This window comes from Coregonus lavaretus (genome assembly GCF_964263955.1).
Source record: "Coregonus lavaretus genome assembly, chromosome: 10".
In the NCBI taxonomy this organism is placed as follows: Eukaryota; Metazoa; Chordata; class Actinopteri; order Salmoniformes; family Salmonidae; genus Coregonus; species Coregonus lavaretus.
The window spans coordinates 38,673,412-38,692,291 of NC_139997.1; the positions used below are offsets into that span (position 1 = coordinate 38,673,412).

The following is an 18,880-nucleotide window of genomic DNA, read 5'->3' on the forward strand; positions in this document are numbered from 1 at the left end:
TAATCAACTATTTGGGTAGAAATTCTCATCCATATTGATGCATTTGATGTATGAAGCACGCTAATGTAAAGTTGTGTAAAAGTATTGTTTGTGGACTGTATTGTTCATATTGCAAAATCATTTCTGGTTTGTTTCTCCATCAGCTCTTACAGTGTGTTTATGGAAATGGTACCACATTAAACTTTCATGAACCATCAGTTTGAGAGTTGACCATTTATTCAGCTGGGCATGCTACAACTAGTGACTGATTACCTTATCCCCACTGGAGTCAGACAGCACAATATATGATGGTTGCTGCTTCTTCTGTAGATAACTAAGGACGGATTCCTTCTCGACTCTAGAGGTAGATGATGTAGAGCTAAGGAGACAAAAGAGCACAAAAATATTTCACTGATAAAGAATGCACATTTATATACAGTGGGGAAAAAAAGTATTTAGTCAGCCACCAATTGTGCAAGTTCTCCCACTTAAAAAGATGAGAGAGGCCTGTAATTTTCATCATAGGTACACGTCAACTATGACAGACAAATTAAGAAAAAAAAATCCAGAAAATCACACTGTAGGATTTGTTATGAATTTATTTGCAAATTATGGTGGAAAATAAGTATTTGGTCACCTACAAACAAGCAAGATTTCTGGCTCTCACAGACCTGTAACTTCTTCTTTAAGAGGCTCCTCTGTCCTCCACTCGTTACCTGTATTAATAGCACCTGTTTGAACTTGTTATCAGTATAAAAGACACCTGTCCACAACCTCAAACAGTCACACTCCAAACTCCACTATGGCCAAGACCAAAGAGCTGTCAAAGGACACCAGAAACAAAATTGTAGACCTGCACCAGGCTGGGAAGACTGAATCTGCAATAGGTGAGCAGCTTGGTTTGAAGAAATCAACTGTGGGAGCAATTATTAGGAAATGGAAGACATACAAGTCCACTGATAATCTCCCTCGATCTGGGGCTCCACGCAAGATCTCACCCCGTGGGGTCAAAATTATCACAAGAACGGTGAGCAAAAATCCCAGAACCACACAGGGGGACCTAGTGAATGACCTGCAGAGAGCTGGGACCAAAGTAACAAAGCCTACCATCAGTAACACACTACGCCGCCAGGGACTCAAATCCTGCAGTTCCAGACGTGTCCCCCTGCTTAAGCCAGTACATGTCCAGGCCCGTCTGAAGTTTGCTAGAGTGCATTTGGATGATCCAGAAGAGGATTGGGAGAATGTCATATGGTCAGATGAAACCAAAATAGAACTTTTTGGTAAAAACTCAACTCGTCGTGTTTGGAGGACAAAGAATGCTGAGTTGCATCCAAAGAACACGATACCTACTGTGAAGCATGGGGGTGTAAACATCATGCTTTGGGGCTGTTTTTCTGCAAAGGGACCAGGACGACTGATCCGTGTAAAGGAAAGAATGAATGGGGCCATGTATCGTGAGATTTTTAGTGAAAACCTCCTTCCATCAGCAAGGGCATTGAAGATGAAACGTGGCTGGGTCTTTCAGCATGACAATGATCCCAAACACACTGCCCGGGCAACGAAGGAGTGGCTTCGTAAGAAGCATTTCAAGGTCCTGGAGTGGCCTAGCCAGTCTCCAGATCTCAACCCCATAGAAAATCTTTGAGGGAGTTGAAAGTCTGTGTTGCCCAGCGACAGCCCCAAAACATCACTGCTCTAGAGGAGATCTGCATGGAGGAATGGGCCAAAATAGTGTGTGAAAACCTTGTGAAGACTTACAGAAAACGTTTGACCTGTGTCATTGCCAACAAAGGGTATATAACAAAGTATTGAGAAACTTTTGTTATTGACCAAATACTTATTTTCCACCATAATTTGCAAATAAATTCATAAAAAATCCTACAATGTGATTTTCTGGATTTTTTTTTCTTATTTTGTCTGTCATAGTTGACGTGTACCTATGATGAAAATTAAAGGCCTCTCTCATCTTTTTAAGTGGGAGAACTTGCACAATTGGTGGCTGACTAAATACTTTTTTTCCCCACTGTATATGAGGTTTCCTTCCTGGTTAACAGCATTGACCAATAAGGAGTCTTCTTACCATTTGAGCATCTGTTCATTGCCCTCGTTCTCTGATTGGCTCAGCTCTTCACTCATACCAGACTCTTCTTGCTCTGATTGGCTATCATCATCATCACTACTCTGGCTATCCAATTTCTCACCTGAGGCGATGGAAGAAAGCAGAGAATGAGTTTACTCTGGGTAACAGGACCAACTCCAACACTAGGGCACTGATGGTATCCAATCATAGTCGTGCCACAGAACGCATCCCATACAAACCTTTGGTTCTTCTAGACTTCCTGACTATCTGCTCAATCCCTTTTTCTTCAGCGGTTTTCTGATCACTTGGATTTCCATCATCAAGGCTGAGCTTGTGGCGTAGCAGACGATGTCTGTGACAAGTTTTACTGGACTCAGAGTCAGAGGTTAAACTGGAGGTCTCCCCTGCAGCAGAAACAACATGGTATATTGTCAGGAGGACATCATATTCCTATCGTGAATGTCTATGCAACCTGTACACTAATACGCAGTGACACAGGGTGATGGGTTAGATCATCACAACAATATGGGCCTACTTTAAAATGTCCAGTTACTAAGCAACAGGTGATGTCAGATAAGTATTTCAGCCTAATGACTAAAACACATTCTTATTACATTTACATTTTAGTCATTTAGCAGACGCTCTTATCCAGAGTGACTTACAGTTAGTGAGTGCATACATTTTCATACTGGCCCCCCGTGGGAAACGAACCCACAACCCTGCCGTTGCAAGCGCCATGCTCTACCAACTGAGAAACACGTGGCCTTATTCAAAGCAACACTAAATTGAGCTTATTGCTGCATCTCAAAATAAATGTGAAATTGTAGTGGCGGTAAGGAGGGATCACTAACCATTCTCATCAGAGCTTTCATCTTTCCGAACTTCTTTTTCCTTCTCTTCCCTGTCAGATTCATCATCATGTGATGACTCCACGTCTGAAGAGAAATCCTCCCCCGATGAGTAGTTGGCTTTGATTTGGGCCAAGAGCATTTTCTTAGCGATTCTTTCAGAAGCAAGGGAGAGAGGCAAAGGGACCGGGGGATCATTTTAATGATCATCACAACAAATCCATCAAGCCATGCTTAATAGGTTTATTCTCTAAAGGAACTTGTCTTTACATAGGAATTTACAATCAAGATGTAGGACTTCACCTTAAACTGAGTAATATTACCAGGAGATACATTTCTTCTAGAATTAATGAAAATAACAAGGTCATGTTGGCTATTCTAGTATCACTTTGCAGTCCCCCACCTGGAAACAGCCGACAATATAGTTTAAGTGATTATGAGTGGGGAAAGGCCACTGCATTAAGCAGTTGAATGGTTTTTCTTTACTGATGTAAATACACTACATGACCAAAAGTATGTGGACACCTGCTTGTCAAACATCTCATTCCAAAATCATGGGCATTAATATAGAGTTGGTCCCCCCTTCGCTGCTATAACAGCCTCCACTCTTCTGGGAAGGCTTTCCACTAGATGTTGGAACATTATTGCAGGGACTTGCTTCCATTCAGCATTAGTGAGGTCGGGCACTGATGTTGGGCAATTAGGCCTAGCTCGCAGTCGGCATTCCAATTCATCCCAAAGGTGTTCGATGGGGTTGATGTCAGGGCTCTGTGCAGGCCAGTCAAGTTCTTCCACACCGATCTCGAAAAAACATTTCTGTATGGACTTTGCTTTGTGCACGGGGGCATTGTCAAGCACAGAATCATCTACAATGTCATTGTATGCTGTAGCGTTAAGATTTCCCATCACTGGAACTAAGGTGCCTAGCCAGAACCATGAAAAACAGCCCCAGACCATTATTCCTACACCAAACTTTACAGTTGGCATTATGCATTCGGACAGGTAGCGTTCAACTGGCATCCGCCAAACTCAGATTCGTCCGTCGAACTGCCAGATGAAGCGCGATTCATCACTCCAGAGAACGCGTTTCCACTGCTCCAGAGTCCAATGGCGGTGAGCTTTACACCACTCCAGCCGACGCTTGGCATAGCACATGGTGATCTTAGGCTTATGTGCGGCTGCTCAGCCATGGACATCCATTTCATGAAGCTCCCGACGAACAGTTATTGTGCTGACGTTGCTTCTAGAGGCAGTTTGGAACTCGGTAGTGAGTGTTGCAACCGAGAACAGATGATTTCAATGTGCTACAGCACTCAGCAGTCCCGTTCTGTGAGCTTGTGTGGCCTACCACTTCACGGCTGAGCCATTGTTGCTCCTAGACATTTCCAGTTTACAATAACAGCACTTACAGAAATGTTACGAACTGACTTGTTGGAAAGGTGGCAACCTATGACAGTGCCACATTGAAAGTCACTGAGCTCTTCAGTAAGGCCATTCTACTGCCAATGTTTGTCTATGGAGATTGCATGGCGGTGCTCAATTTTATACACCTGTCAGCAACGGGTGTGGCTAAAATAGCCAAATCCACTAATTTGAAGGGGTGTCCACATACTTTTGCATATATAGTGTATGCTGTGAGCAAATAGACAACGCTAAAACGCTCTGTCAAGGACTATTTCACTTCATTTAATTTTGTCTTAAAAACGCAAAACATTGAGGAGTCAAAGGTCAGATAACTTAATGACCTTGTAAGCACATTTGAATCAACCCCTCCCCTCCATAACAAATATCTAAGACTTATCACTCAGAACAAGATGAACAAATCCAGTCCTATATAGAATAAGGAAGACATACAAGACATCATAAAGGGTATTAATTTATTACAACGAATAGTTTCTCTTACAGAGTTCATTCAATTACAAAAGTAAGAACATATCCTTGGTCTAATGCATGCTCTACAAATAACAGGCCTCTACAAGGCTAACACTACAGCACCTTAGAGCTAAAGACAACATAAATGATTAATTCTATTTGAAAATACGTTTTCTAACCACTGTTTTTTTTAGTTGGTACGCAAGAAATAGTTTGTGAAGGGTAAAGAAAAACAGGGTCCAAATGGTTTTGTAGGGCATTTTCCAAGTTCGATATTCTGTGAAATAAATGTATCCATTTATACATGAATATGTTTTGCAGAAAGAATCCTTTTGGCAGATAGTAATAGTTGAACGAAGCCTCTGATGAAGCCTCAGCGAGAAGTACGTGTACATGATGAGGGCCCCATATGAGGCAGTAACAAACAGCAGCGGCCGGCAACAGCCTGGGCCTGGGCCTTACCTCAAGTGTTTAAACTGGGAAGAGAGAAAATGGAAGAAGAAAGAAAGACACTTCACTACATACTCGTCTCACAGCAATGTTGTAAGGCTGACCTCAGAGGTCACAAAGTTGTGGTGGAATAAAATGCATTACAACCGTTCTACATGACCAGCTTTCAGAGCTGTTGCTTAGGGCATCGAGCTCATCCAAAGTGAAATGCAATTGCATTAAAACTTGTAATAATTTAAAATGTAGGTAAATGGCCAATAAATGTGGCATTGCATGCAAAACAGACATGAAAATACTGAAAATCTGATTATGGATCGAGTATAACAATCAAAGCATACAAGAAATTCAGCTTGGTGCCTGTGGTACAAAACGGCTCTAAAATACAGTACAGTAGGTCTAATAATCAGTGTCTTTGGTATACTGCTGTTCAGCATCACAAGTCCTCTTTCTCTGCTAAGCCCTCAACCTGGTCAGAAGCGATAAATCATATATTTTAAAATTAAATCAAGCAGAATAGATTGCATTTACAGTCTGTTCAGAGAGAATCGGATCGTCAACGCATCGTATTAGTACTCAAGTGTCAGAATAGCAGCACGTAAAACAGCCACCTCACCACTGGCATATTGCACATGAACTTTATCAATAGATCAAGAAAGAAATCTCCATATGGTAACCATACACCAACATAATTACCAAATACTAGGAGAAACTTTTTACAATGACTTAGAGAAATTAGCAACATCCAGCAGCCACAAGGGCAGGGGTGGAAAAAGTACTCAATTGACATAGTAGAGTAAAAGTAGATACCATAATAGAAAATGACTCAAGTAAAAGTCACTTGAGTAAAAGTCTGAAAGTATCTGGTTTTAAATTTACTTAATGTACAGTGGTAGAAAAAGTACTTAATTGTCATACTTGAGTAAAAGCTATACATCTAATTCCTTATATTATGCAAACCATTTTATTTACGGACAGCCAGGGGAACACTCCAACACCCAGAAATAATTTACAAACGCAGTATTTGTGTTTAGTGAGTCCACCAGATCAGAGGCAATAGGGATAACAACGCGTTATATTGATAGGTGCATGAATTTAACTTTATTGCTGTCCTGCCTGTGCATTCGAAATGTAACGAGTACTTTTTGTGTGTCAGGGAAAATGTATGGGAGTAAAATGTACATATTTTCTTTAGTTATGTAGTGGAGTAAAAGTAAAAGTTTTAAAAACATAAATAGTAAAGTACAGATACCCAAGAAAACGACTTAAGTAGTAATTGAAAGTATTTTTACTTACTTATTTTACACCACTGCACAAGGGTGCAGTCATGTACAATACTGCCACCCTAAAGAATGCCTGGTCATGAGTTGACCATTAGGGCATGTATAATATAATCAGGGTTTGGGTTCTAAATCCCAGTCACTTCAGAATTGACATCAAACTCAATGATTACTAATTCCCAGTGATAGGAAGGTAATTCACCCCATCTAGTGTAATGATACAGATATATCCACATCTGTAAGTGAAGTCTAAGGGCACTTTCAGGTGTGTATTGTGTATACTGGTGTGATGTATTAGCTTTTATTAGTTTTAACCATTTTAGGCTATGCTTCGCCAAAAACAAAAATTCTACATAAACATCACCTTGCTGGCTTGTTTTCATGCAGCGCAAAATTAAACGCAACTTGTACTACCATCAGACCATAGATCAAGAACCGAATCCAGATTCAAATGACTGGACCTTAACATATTTGGAGCAAAAAAATTATAATCACATTATTTACAAATAATGCAATCAAATCCTTTAACATGGCTTAAAATAAGTTTTAATATTCAGCATACAGTTATTTATTTGGTAAAAAATTAAAAGAATACTGTATGTGGAAGAAATAAGGATAACTTACAGCAGGGGTATCAAACATACGGCCCACGGGCCGGGTGCAATCCGGCCCGCGGGTGTTATTTATGGGGGGAGACGAACTCAATATACCTTAAAATGACTAAAACCTAATCGAAACTGAAAAAATTACAAATCAACCTACATTCATACATTTTCTTGACTGTGTCCAGCTCGCTAATAAATCACCGAAATGAAAGCTAGACAGTCAAGGAGCATCGAAAATTCCAATAACGATGGATAGGGAAAAGAATAGCACATTTTTCCGGCAAGGAAATACCAAAAATGTTCTGTGCGGCCTTCTGGACCTTGTTTAAGACCGAATGCGGCCCTGGGGCAAAATGAGTTTGACACCCCTGACTTACAGTATTGTTTACCAATGAGCAACTATGAGATATAAAATAATTTGTTTCATCTGTTTTAATATGTGTATCATGCTTTTGTGCAAACTGATGCATTAAACAGCATTTTCCCCTCTTAATCATCTTGGTATGCGCAGAGATATGGACTCAACTGATGCCACATTCTGCTAATAGACAAGTCACATTTAACTTCAAATTAAAAGTCAAAAAATGAATTAAAGAATAGGTAATCAACGAAAACACAGTGGCATAAGTGGCCTATAATTTATAACACAGCCTAAGCGAGGTACGAGGAGGAGGGGTTTCTCCCTGTGCTTGACACGTACCTCTGTGCTCTACACTAGAAATTGTATGGGATAGCTGCTGGTTTACTGCAGCTGCGGGTTGGACGAGACCGGGTCGATTGGGACGGGGTCTTGACAACGGAGGAGTCCCCATTATTAGCACTCGACTTAGGGTTCCGTGGCATGGCCTTTCTCCCGCGCCTAGGGTGTGTTACAAACGCTATGTCCGTTCGTTCGGAACCATACCTATTTTCTGGATCATCATCATCTTCTGCTGCTGCCCAAGAAGGCCCAGACTGGGGCTGTTCTTCATCGCCTACAGAGTGAGAGAGTACAAAAAAGAGAAAAGGTTAGTTCAACATTTGCCAATGAGGAAATCTACACTGCTAGCTGAAAAGGGTTAAACTTCAACTCATGAATGCAGTGCATTGCCTCAAAAGTGCAGAGAAAGTGAGACCAGCTCACCGGACGACTGGTGGAAAGCTGCTGCCCCCAGTAAGGCAACCTCCTCAGTGATAGGCTTGATCTTCTGGTCACAACTGTAATCGCTTGACTCAGAGTCCTGGTCCCCCTCTTCTTGACTGGAAGAGGATGGCGTCTGCTTCGTTCTCTGCTCGGATTGAGGTGTGCTTTTAGGCTTGGCTACCTGGGTATTACCCTCCTTGCTGGATGTAGATTCATCCTCTTTCTTGACCTTCCGAGGTCTGCCCCTGGGCCTATGTTGCGGACTCTCCTTGCTTTGGGTAGGTTCATCCTCTCTCTTAACCTTCCGAGGCCTCCCCCTGGGCCTGCTGCTCATAGTCTTGATCTCCTTCTGCAGGTCCGGATCGTCACTGGAGGAGTCGGAGTCAGAGGAGCAGTCTGGCACCTTGCGTTTGCGGACAACTCTTTCTGGAGAGAGGGGCGTGTTCTTCTTCAGGCCGAAGAGGCATTTCTTGGTCACGCTCCGATGGTCTCCATCGTCACTCTCGGCTTCGTCTGAACTGCGCGTCATGGCTGCCCGCTGGAGGACAGCGGGGACTTCATCGGAGTCAGAGTCATCAATTCCTCTCCCAAGCCCTCCCTCGTCAGCTCCTTGAGGCACTTCAGCACTGGGGCTGGTGTCAGGGTCTGAGTCACTCTCACTGTCCGCACCTGAGGGGGTAGGCTGGGTCTTGCCATCACCTGGCCTGCGTAAGGGCGTGGTCTTTACCCGAGGTGAGCGTCTATTATCTGGTTCCTCTTCCAGTTCCAGAGATTCGCTTCCCTCAGCAGATTCATACTCCCCCTCTGTTACAAGTTCAATAGATTCACAGTCTCCCTCTATTTCCTCCACTTTTTCTTTTCTCTCTTCCTCTTCCGCCTCCAACTCCACTTCCACCTCCAACTCCGGGGGGCCAGAGAGCGGCTCTATTTCAACAGGGGCAGGTGAAATTTGCACCACCAGTTGTTTTGTCACGTTGCAAGCATCTTCTCCGGGCTTTGAGTTTTTCCGCGGCCTGCCTCTACCTCGTCGGGGCATTATCTCTGTGCCAAGGACACCTTTCATTTCAATTGAGGACGAAGGCCTTCCATCGTCCGTAAAGCCATTTGAGTCTGAATCATTCTCTTCCAAATGTTCAGCTGCAATTTTCTTTAAGTAATGTAGGCCATTTTTTTCAGAAATGTCAATTTCCACACAACTCTCTTGTTCTTGTTGAGGTACATCAGTATCATCAAACGTTGGGTTTTCCCCACCATTTGGCAAACCCATCTCTCTGAACTCCTCCAAAAGGGCTTCCTCCAGAGCTGTCTGAGACTTCTTCAGACCCTTCAGTACTGACTGGAAAGTCTTAAGGTATTGGAGCTTTACCTCAGTTGTCTGTTTCTGCTGCATGCCACCTTGAATGAACTTCACAAAAGTTGTGTTTACGGTGTTTGTAGAGTCCACCAGGTTTTTAGCCTTTTTGGCCATCTCCTCTGGAATTTGAAGGGTGTTGTAGTTGAACACAACGTGACCATCCATGCCACTATGGTTCCAATGACCCACGGAATTGTTTTGAGAATGCCTTGGATGAGAGTCATAATGTCCAGATTTGCCCTCGCCTCTGCCCCTCTTGCGGTGGTCTGGCCACAAATGCCCCAAGTTGTCAAGGACGTTGTCACAGGCAACGACCAGGTCCAGTAGAGGCTCTGGGCTGCACACGTAGCAATACCACTTACTCTCCTCATCCAGGATGCCAGACAGCTCCTTTCGCCCCAAGTTCCGCAAAATGCATTTCTTACAGAAGGCGTTGGGGCAAAAGTCGCAGCAGATCAGGTTTCCCCCCTCTGCACACCATCTGTAAAAAGCAAATACAATAGATTGAAGTGATGATTAACGTAACAACTTTTATGTTTGTTAACGTTTCGGGATTTGCTTGCAGCATCTTGTTGTATAAGAGAACCACCCCATCGTACCTGCACTGTTCATCCATGCCATCACAATCCTTGCTGATGTCATCACTTGAGTAATACTTGAAACAAGACTGAGAAAATAATAAGACAATTAGGAATTGAGCCCCTAAAAATGTAGGTGAGCTCAACAACATATTGTTGGAGAATGCCCATTTTAACCAATGTGACGTTAAGACCATTTATTTAAATGACCACTTCTTTGACAGACCCAGGATCCTCTCACCTTGCAAATAAGTACTTTGAGTACTGGATGCTGATAAAAGGAGTCCCTCTGGAAGTGGTTAACTTGCTGGCCACAGGCTGTACAGCTAACAATCTCCAAGTGTTCACCGCCTACAAAGACATCAATCGTCATTCTGCAGCAGACTATTTTAAGGTAAAATATATGTTTTTTCACATTTATTAATGAAAGCTCACCTCCACGTCTCCTGGAAAAAGCTCTCTTCAGATTGCCAGATTTTCCGCAACGGAATTCGGGACCTCTGAAGTCATCTCTGACATTTTCCACCGGCTCAGGCCTCACCAGTACAGTGCCTGTGCATAAGACATGTAAAAACACATGCATGAAAACCAAAGAATTTTCAGTTTATAAATGCAGTGATACATTATTAATATCTCCTTACAGTATAGTTGAAAGCATTAGTAGAAAAACTAACCTTTCGGTAATCTTGTTATATCAGGATAACCATTTGAATTGATTTTCAAGCCGTCATCATCATCCTCACTTTCATTTGAAGCACCAGATTCATCCAGTCCGCTGTGTTTAATCACAACTGAAGGTTTTCTGTAATACAAGTGACATCCATTAGAGTATGCACAAACACCAAAATACGATGTTTTTATGTGTTTCCCGGCCATAAACAACGTACATAAACTATCACATATTTCAAAATATCAGAAGGAAGCCCACCTCCTGGAACCACATCCAGACTGCTTCAAGGCTTCTGTTGAGGTCTGTTGAGGCTGTATTCAACAAGAACATTTTTATAAATAGATCTTCTAGATCTGCATCAACACTGAATACTCTTTGGTCTATAACAGCCTAAACTGATATTTCTCATGTTAATACCTCAAGAGGGGTTCGGTCTGTTGAGTGTGCCGCCACACAGTCCTTGTTTGTTATACCTGTGAATTAAAATCAGCAGACAATTCTGAGTACCTACAAATATTACTTCGAACACCACCATGCCTACTGAGTTAAAGTTTCACTTATTACAGTTATCACCATCAGGACTTTCTGTCACCAGTGTGTCCTCATCTTCCTCTGGAGCATGAGCCAAGAACTCATGCAGTTTGGTCACCAACACATCGAGCTTGCTCGTGCCAGGAGGAACGCTGAAAGGAATGAATAGAATGAACAGAAATTCAGCATACGTCCTCAACCATGCGATTTTCTTTCTAAAAAAACACCTTTGTTCAAATTCCTAACCAAAAAGTGTGTGGATATATGACATAGCTATGATGATGTGGACATATCTGTCCTTGTGCGCATCGGTCTATTTCCTTCAGTAACAGTTATTATCATGATTCAATAGTAGGCTAGCTAGCTATTCTACCTTACTGTCTGTAATGCATACCAGATCATTGACAAAATAAATTAGTTAGCTAACGTTAGCTAGCTAACGTTTGCTAGTAGCGATCATACCTAAATATCAAACGAAATGCATAACTTTGGGCACAGATATGGGGCTATCTTGATGCACGTACTAATATAATGTAAATAGTACAAGTAGGACTAGCAGCTTGAATGCGAGAACGGACTAACTAGCTACTTTAGGACTATCTGCAGCAAATAAACTAACTAGTTAGCTAGCTAGCTATTGCTTGCCCGATTAGCTTGCTCAGGCAGCTGGAGACTTTCGCTATATTAACGTTACCTGAGCATCTCTGCGGACATCTTGAGCTGGTCAAATGCACCTTATGCAAACGGCGCACTCAATGGGCTTATTCCCCCCAAAATTCCACAATTCCCCTCATTATTGCAAGTAATTTCTGCTCAGATTACCAACACAATGCCGGACACCAACAGAGGCGCTAGCTAAGCAAAAATGGCGCTGTTTCTCTGATGCCTTGGTCATTGCGACTGCGCAGACTTGAAAATGGGCGCGTTCCAGTCTGTAGGCCTACCACAGATAGAACAATGAGCTTGTTTAACAAATCTTTTGGCGTACTGTATCTAGCTCAGTGATATCAACTGAGGTATAAAGACTATATCTTCTTCTTCTCTCAAATTTGATAGCGTACCACAACTAATGTTGTATTGCCGCCACCAACTGGTGGGGGTGGAAAAAAATACGGAGAACGGAAAAAAGTCATTCATCCACACACAATACTAATAAAAAAAACTTTACAAAAATCGTCCCACTCCTTCTTCAGTCATTCAAAAAACTCCATAACTCCCTACTCAGGCTCTGGGGCCTGGGACGGTGGGGTCACTTGAGAAAGTACTTAATGTAACTCCTCAGATGTGAAATATTTGAATAAGGAACCCCTCAGCTGCAGAAACAATGATGTCAATCTTTCTTGACTTATTTTCAACTTGAGCTGTGCCGTTTAATAACGTTTACATATATTGCATTACTCATCTCATATGTATATACTGTATTCTATAATATTCTACTGTATCTTAGTCCATGCCGCTCTGTCATTGCTCGTCCATAAATGTATATATTCTTAATTCCATTCCTTACTTAGATTTGTGTGTATTGGGTATATGTTGTGAAATTGTTAGATATTACTTGTTAGATATTACTGCACAGTCGGAGCTAGAAGCACAAGCATTTCGCTACACCCGCAATAACATCTGCTAAACACGTGTATGTGACAAATAAAATGTGATTTGATTACCACCATTGCTATAAAAGTCACAACATCAACCTTCCTCAAATGAAGAATTTCTGCGTCCTGCTGGTGATGGGCAAACTGCAGTCTGCGGCGTAGGCCTATCCACCATGGGACCTTCAGAGCCATTTGTTCTTTCAATCTTTTTAACAGCCTCTGCATAAGAAAATCTCTGAACTGCCCTTACTTTGGAAAACGTAATATCTTTCACCCTTGTTGGATATTCTAAGGATTTCACTTCATGTTTTCCGTAACAGTTACAAATCTTTGCTCCTTGTCCATTCTCGTCTGCTAAACAGTTTCCATAATAATAATATAATATGCCATTTAGCAGACGCTTTTATCCAAAGCGACTTACAGTCATGCGTGCATTCATTTTTTTGCGTATGGGTGGTCCCGGGGATCGAACCCACTACCTTGGCGTTACAAGCGCCGTGCTCTACCAGCTGAGCTACAGAGGACCACAATCATAGTGATCTTTCCACATATCCCACATATTGGCTTCTCCCATCTGCAGACACTTGCTACATGTCCAAACATTTTACAGCGGTTACATTGCAAAGGTATGGATATAAAGGCTCTCACAGGATAGTACACCCGAGGAGGCTGGTGAGAGGAGCTATATGAAGACTGGCTCATTGTAAAGGCTGGAATGGAATTAATGGAACGGTATCAAACATATGGAACCACATGCTTGACTCCGTTCCATTTATTTAATTCCAGCCATTACAATGAGCCCGTCCTCCTATAGCTCCTCCCACCAGCCTCCTCTGTAGTACACATATCTCAGCTGCACTCGGGTAGGGAGACACGCCACATAAAAAAAACACAAGAACAGACAAACTCTTCACCTTCATTCCATTTACCACACGATTCATATTTCGTGCATCGACCACTCAAGGAACATTCTTCAATAGAGCAATGCCAACCTCTTCCGAGATTCCAGAAATTACTCCTTTGACAGGTGCCCTTCTCCATAGATCAAAGCAAGACACAATTAATTAATCAATTCGAGTGAGACCCAAAACACGCCTTTTATGATCATCAGAAACACACGAAATGAAAACAAGCCCACTTCTCGTAAACTTCACCGATTTCACTTTACCCAAAGCTTTCACCACCATTTTAGATGCTTCAAACCGATTCACCAAGTCTGGCATACATTGTTTTTCCAAAAACCGCACTCCTACCAGATACGATGGGATATGATCAGAACTAGACATACTTTCCACAGCAATTTTACTCATTTTCCCATCATTTTGGACAAAAGTCCACTCATCAGTTTTTTCTACCGCCATCCGATTCATGTTCCACTCCACATCCGCTTCCGCCATCTCCAGACTCTCACTCTTTGAGTTAAAATGTTACGTTTGTCGCTTTCCAGGTAGTCATTTTATTGTAGGCAACTAACGTTGCGCAGATGATCACACAAAGCCTCGGAGCCACATTGGTATTGTAACAACCCTTGGGTCGTCGTTACGATCTCGGCTAAGCAGGTTAACCGCTATTGGAGCAGTGGTTCGCAAGTCTGCCTACAGGCTGGGAGACCGAAGTTCGAGATTCAAAAGAGGCAATGCACAGTCGTTGTTCGTTACACTGGTGTGAGATGTAGGCTTGCACCCCTGTGATATGTAGGATTGCACCCGAGGCCATTGGAAAGGAGTGTACAGACATGGTCATGCTGCTTCTTCCCTATGGGCATTCCACCCCCTCAACAGTCTTTACTCTGCTTCCACCCCAATGGTCATTTATTTATTCATCACTGCCACAGTTATGTATATAGTGCTATTTATATTATTTCACTAGTGTTGCATGTTGGAGCTCGAAGCCTAAGATTTTCACTGTACCCTGCAATCACACCTGCAACCCTGTACATGTGGCTATTAAACAATCTGAATCTGAATCCTGAATGGAGAAAGTAGTGTAATGGTTAATGCTATCCAGGTATCCTTGGGACCTCCCTAAACTTAATCTTAAAATGTTAACTCGTACAGGAAAAAAATACATTTCTATATATATACAGTGAGGGAAAAAAGTATTTGATCCCCTGCTGATTTTGTACGTTTGCCCACTGACAAAGACATGATCAGTCTATAACTTTAATGGTAGGTTTATTTGAACAGTGAGAGACAGAATAACAACAAAAAAATCCAGAAAAACGCATGTCAAAAATGTTATAAATTGATATGCATTTTAATGAGGGAAATAAGTATTTGACCCCTCTGCAAAACATGACTTAGTACTTGGTGGCAAAAACCCTTGTTGGCAATCACAGAGGTCAGACGTTTCTTGAAGTTGGCCACCAGGTTTGCACACATCTCAGGAGGGATTTTGTTCCACTCCTCTTTGCAGATCTTCTCCAAGTCATTAAGGTTTCGAGGCTGACGTTTGGCAACTCGAACCTTCAGCTCCCTCCACAGATTTTCTATGGGATTAAGGTCTGGAGACTGGCTAGGCCACTCCATGACATTAATGTGCTTCTTCTTGAGCCACTCCTTTGTTACCTTGGCCATGTGTTTTGGGTCATTGTCATGCTGGAATACCCTTCCACGACCCATTTTCAATGCCCTGGCTGAAGGAAGGAGGTTCTCACCCAAGATTTGACGGTACATGGCGGCCCCGTCCATCGTCCCTTTGATGCGGTGAAGTTGTCCTGTCCCCTTATCAGAAAAACACCCCCAAAGCATAATGTTTCCACCTCCATGTTTGACGGTGGGGATGGTGTTCTTGGGGTCATAGGCAGCATTCCTCCTCCTCCAAACACGGCGAGTTGAGTTGATGCCAAAGAGCTCGATTTTGGTCTCATCTGACCACAACACTTTCACCCAGTTCTCCTCTGAATCATTCAGATGTTAATTGGCAAACTTCAGACGGCCCTGTATATGTGCTTTCTTGAGCAGGGGGACCTTGCGGGCACTGCAGGATTTCAGTCCTTCACGGCGTAGTGTGTTACCAATTGTTTTCTTGGTGACTATGGTCCCAGCTGCCTTGAGATCATTGACAAGATCCTCCCGTGTAGTTCTGGGCTGATTCCTAACCGTTCTCATGATCATTGCAACTCCACGAGGTGAGATCTTGCATGGAGCCCCAGGCCGAGGGAGATTGACAGTTATTTTGTGTTTCTTTCATTTGCGAATAATCGCACCAACTGTTGTCACCTTCTCACCAAGCTGCTTGGCGATGGTCTTGTAGTTCATTCTAGCCTTGTGTAGGTCTACAATCTTGTCCCTGACGTCCTTGGAGAGCTCTTTGGTCTTGTCCATGGTGGAGAGTTTGGAATCTGATTGATTGATTGCTTCTGTGGACAGGTGTCTTTTATACAGGTAACAAACTGAGATTAGGAGCACTCCCTTTATGTGTGCTCCTAATCTCAGCTCGTTACCTGTATAAAAGACACCTGGGAGCCAGAAATCTTTCTGATTTTAGAGGGGTCAAATACTTATTTCCCTCATTAAAATGCATATCAATTTATAACATTTTTGACATGTGTTTTTCTGGATTTTTTTGTTGTTATTCTGTCTCTTACTGTTCAAATAAACCTACCATTACAATTATAGACTGATCATGTCTTTGTCAGTGGGCAAACTTACAAAATCAGCAGGGGATCAAATACTTTTTTCCCTCACTGTATATATATATATATATATATATATATATGTATATATATATATATCAAATGTATTTTAAATACATTGTGATGGAAATGTTTGTGTTTTTCTAATAACCAATTTCTGTGTTCATGCAAGTGACTGATTGAACATGCCTGGGAGGAATCCTCATGATCAGTATCTGCAATTTGGCAGTACGCCGAGACCCTTGTGTTAAGAAAGAAAGATCTCAGTTTCAAGGTTTCAGCTTGGAGAGAAGAAGCCTTGTGAGGTATTGGTCTGTCACATGCATGAACCAGTATTGGTCAGTCACATGAAAGAAGCAAACGTTAATAATGAATTATGAATAAGCTAAATCATGCAAATATTACTTTCTGTGTAAGCAGTATATCACATTTCAAGAGAAGACCCAGATGCAGACAGTGTTGAAGTAACAAAAGTTTATTACAAAAACAGGGGGCAGGCAAACGACAGGCCAAGGGCAGGCAGAGGTCAGTAATCCAGATCAGAGTCCAAAAAGTACAGAACGGCAGGCAGTCTCAGGGTCAGTGCAGTCAGAGGTCAATAATCCAGGGTGGTGTGACAAAGTACAGAGCGGCAGACAGGCTCAGCACAGGCAGAATGGTAGGCTTGACAAAAGAAAACGCATCAGACAAACAGAGAACACAGATATAAATACACTGGGGATAATGGGGAAGATGGGCGACACCTGGAGGGGGGAGGAGACAATCACAAAGACAGGTGAAACAGATCAGGGTATGACAAGTATATAAGAGAACTAACAGGACTGCCCCATTGGGAGCGCCTGATTTTATATGTGTACTTGGTGCATTGAGTTGGTTGGAACTGCGCTGATAATAAAGGATGATTAATTTTGACTTTGAGTGTCCCTGTGTAGAATTATCACTACAACATGTAGATACATTTGCATCTTTGCTGAAATGCATGTAATGCCTGACAATATTCCAGATATGCATGGCTACGACATCTAGTCTACAGAGTGGCCAAAGTGGTTCCTAACTCTTTACGTATTGATCAATGGAGATCATTATTTTGGTCACCAAGCGAAAACTTTGCCAGTGATATAATAAAAATTGTTATGGTGTGTAAAAATAACTTTTGATTTCACCAAATTTTAACATTCTGTCATAAAGAGCACATGTTCTACTTCATTAAAAACACATTTTCCCATCTCAAGATGTTAACAAAAACTACATTAAGGTCCTTTCTTCAGCTTAATTAAATAATGGCAGTTTATTGTTGTATTTTTTGTTTATTGATTTTAACAAACTGTTGTCACCTTCTCACCAAGCTGCTTGGCGATGGTCTTGTAGCCCATTCCAGCCTTGTGTAGGTCTACAATCTTGTCCCTGACATCCTTGGAGAGCTCTTTGGTCTTGGCCATGGTGGAGAGTTTGGAATCTGATTGATTGATTGCTTCTGTGGACAGGTGTCTTTTATACAGGTAACAAGCTGAGATTAGGAGCACTCCCTTTAAGAATGTGCTCCTAATCTCAGCTCGTTACCTGTATAAAAGACACCTGGGAGCCAGAAATCTTTCTGATTGAGAGGGGGTCAAATACTTATTTTCCTCATTAAAATGCAAATCAATTTATAACATTTTTGACATGCGTTTTTCTGGATTTTGTTGTTGTTATTCTGTCTCTCACTGTTCAAATAAGCCTACCATTAAAATTATAGACTGATCATTTCTTTGTCAGTGGGCAAACGTACAAAATCAGCAGGGGATCAAATACTTTTTTCCCTCACTGTAGAGATCGATTTAAAGCCAGTCATCTAAAATAATTCATAGATTTTAACTAACAAACACCTTCTGTTTTTCATAGATGGACAAGATTAATATGAGATGAAAGGCAAGTTCCTAACTAGTTCAGGAAGCTAGAGCTAGAGCTCTGACAGACATTCACAGCAATGGGGGCAGACGTTTTGATCAAGAGAGACCTGCACATTTTCTCTAACACTAAACATACAAATGTATTTTACAGTTATAAGGAAGATAAAATCTTATAGTTTGTCCTTTTATAATTTGATTATACTATATTTAGAAAGCATATGTCATTTCAAGCTTTATTCATACAGTTTTGTTGAATAAGAAATACTGTACATCATATAAAATATTTGTAAGGTGTACGTGAGATTGTGACCTCAAAAGTGACTACACTTCAGCAATTTATAACAATTTTTACCAGAAAAGTGAGATTTTAAACTTCTTGGAGTATGCAG

At 41.8% G+C, this 18,880-nt stretch overlaps 1 protein-coding gene across 1 annotated transcript in view; it reads right to left on the minus strand.

The window, feature by feature from the left end:
• LOC311136328 (transcriptional regulator ATRX-like) overlaps positions 1–12,251 on the minus strand; it is a 44,309-nt gene extending 32,058 nt beyond the window's left edge. Inside the window, 14 exon segments of the mRNA XM_084170445.1 lie at positions 253–358; positions 2,063–2,183; positions 2,302–2,466; positions 2,914–3,065; positions 8,019–8,088; positions 8,238–10,072; positions 10,191–10,258; positions 10,411–10,520; positions 10,605–10,721; positions 10,844–10,971; positions 11,098–11,150; positions 11,257–11,312; positions 11,413–11,522; positions 12,065–12,251. Coding sequence (XP_084026571.1) covers positions 253–358; positions 2,063–2,183; positions 2,302–2,466; positions 2,914–3,065; positions 8,019–8,088; positions 8,238–10,072; positions 10,191–10,258; positions 10,411–10,520; positions 10,605–10,721; positions 10,844–10,971; positions 11,098–11,150; positions 11,257–11,312; positions 11,413–11,522; positions 12,065–12,084 — 3,111 coding nt within the window. The 5' untranslated portion in view covers positions 12,085–12,251.
• Between the last annotated feature and the right edge of the window lie 6,629 nt (positions 12,252–18,880).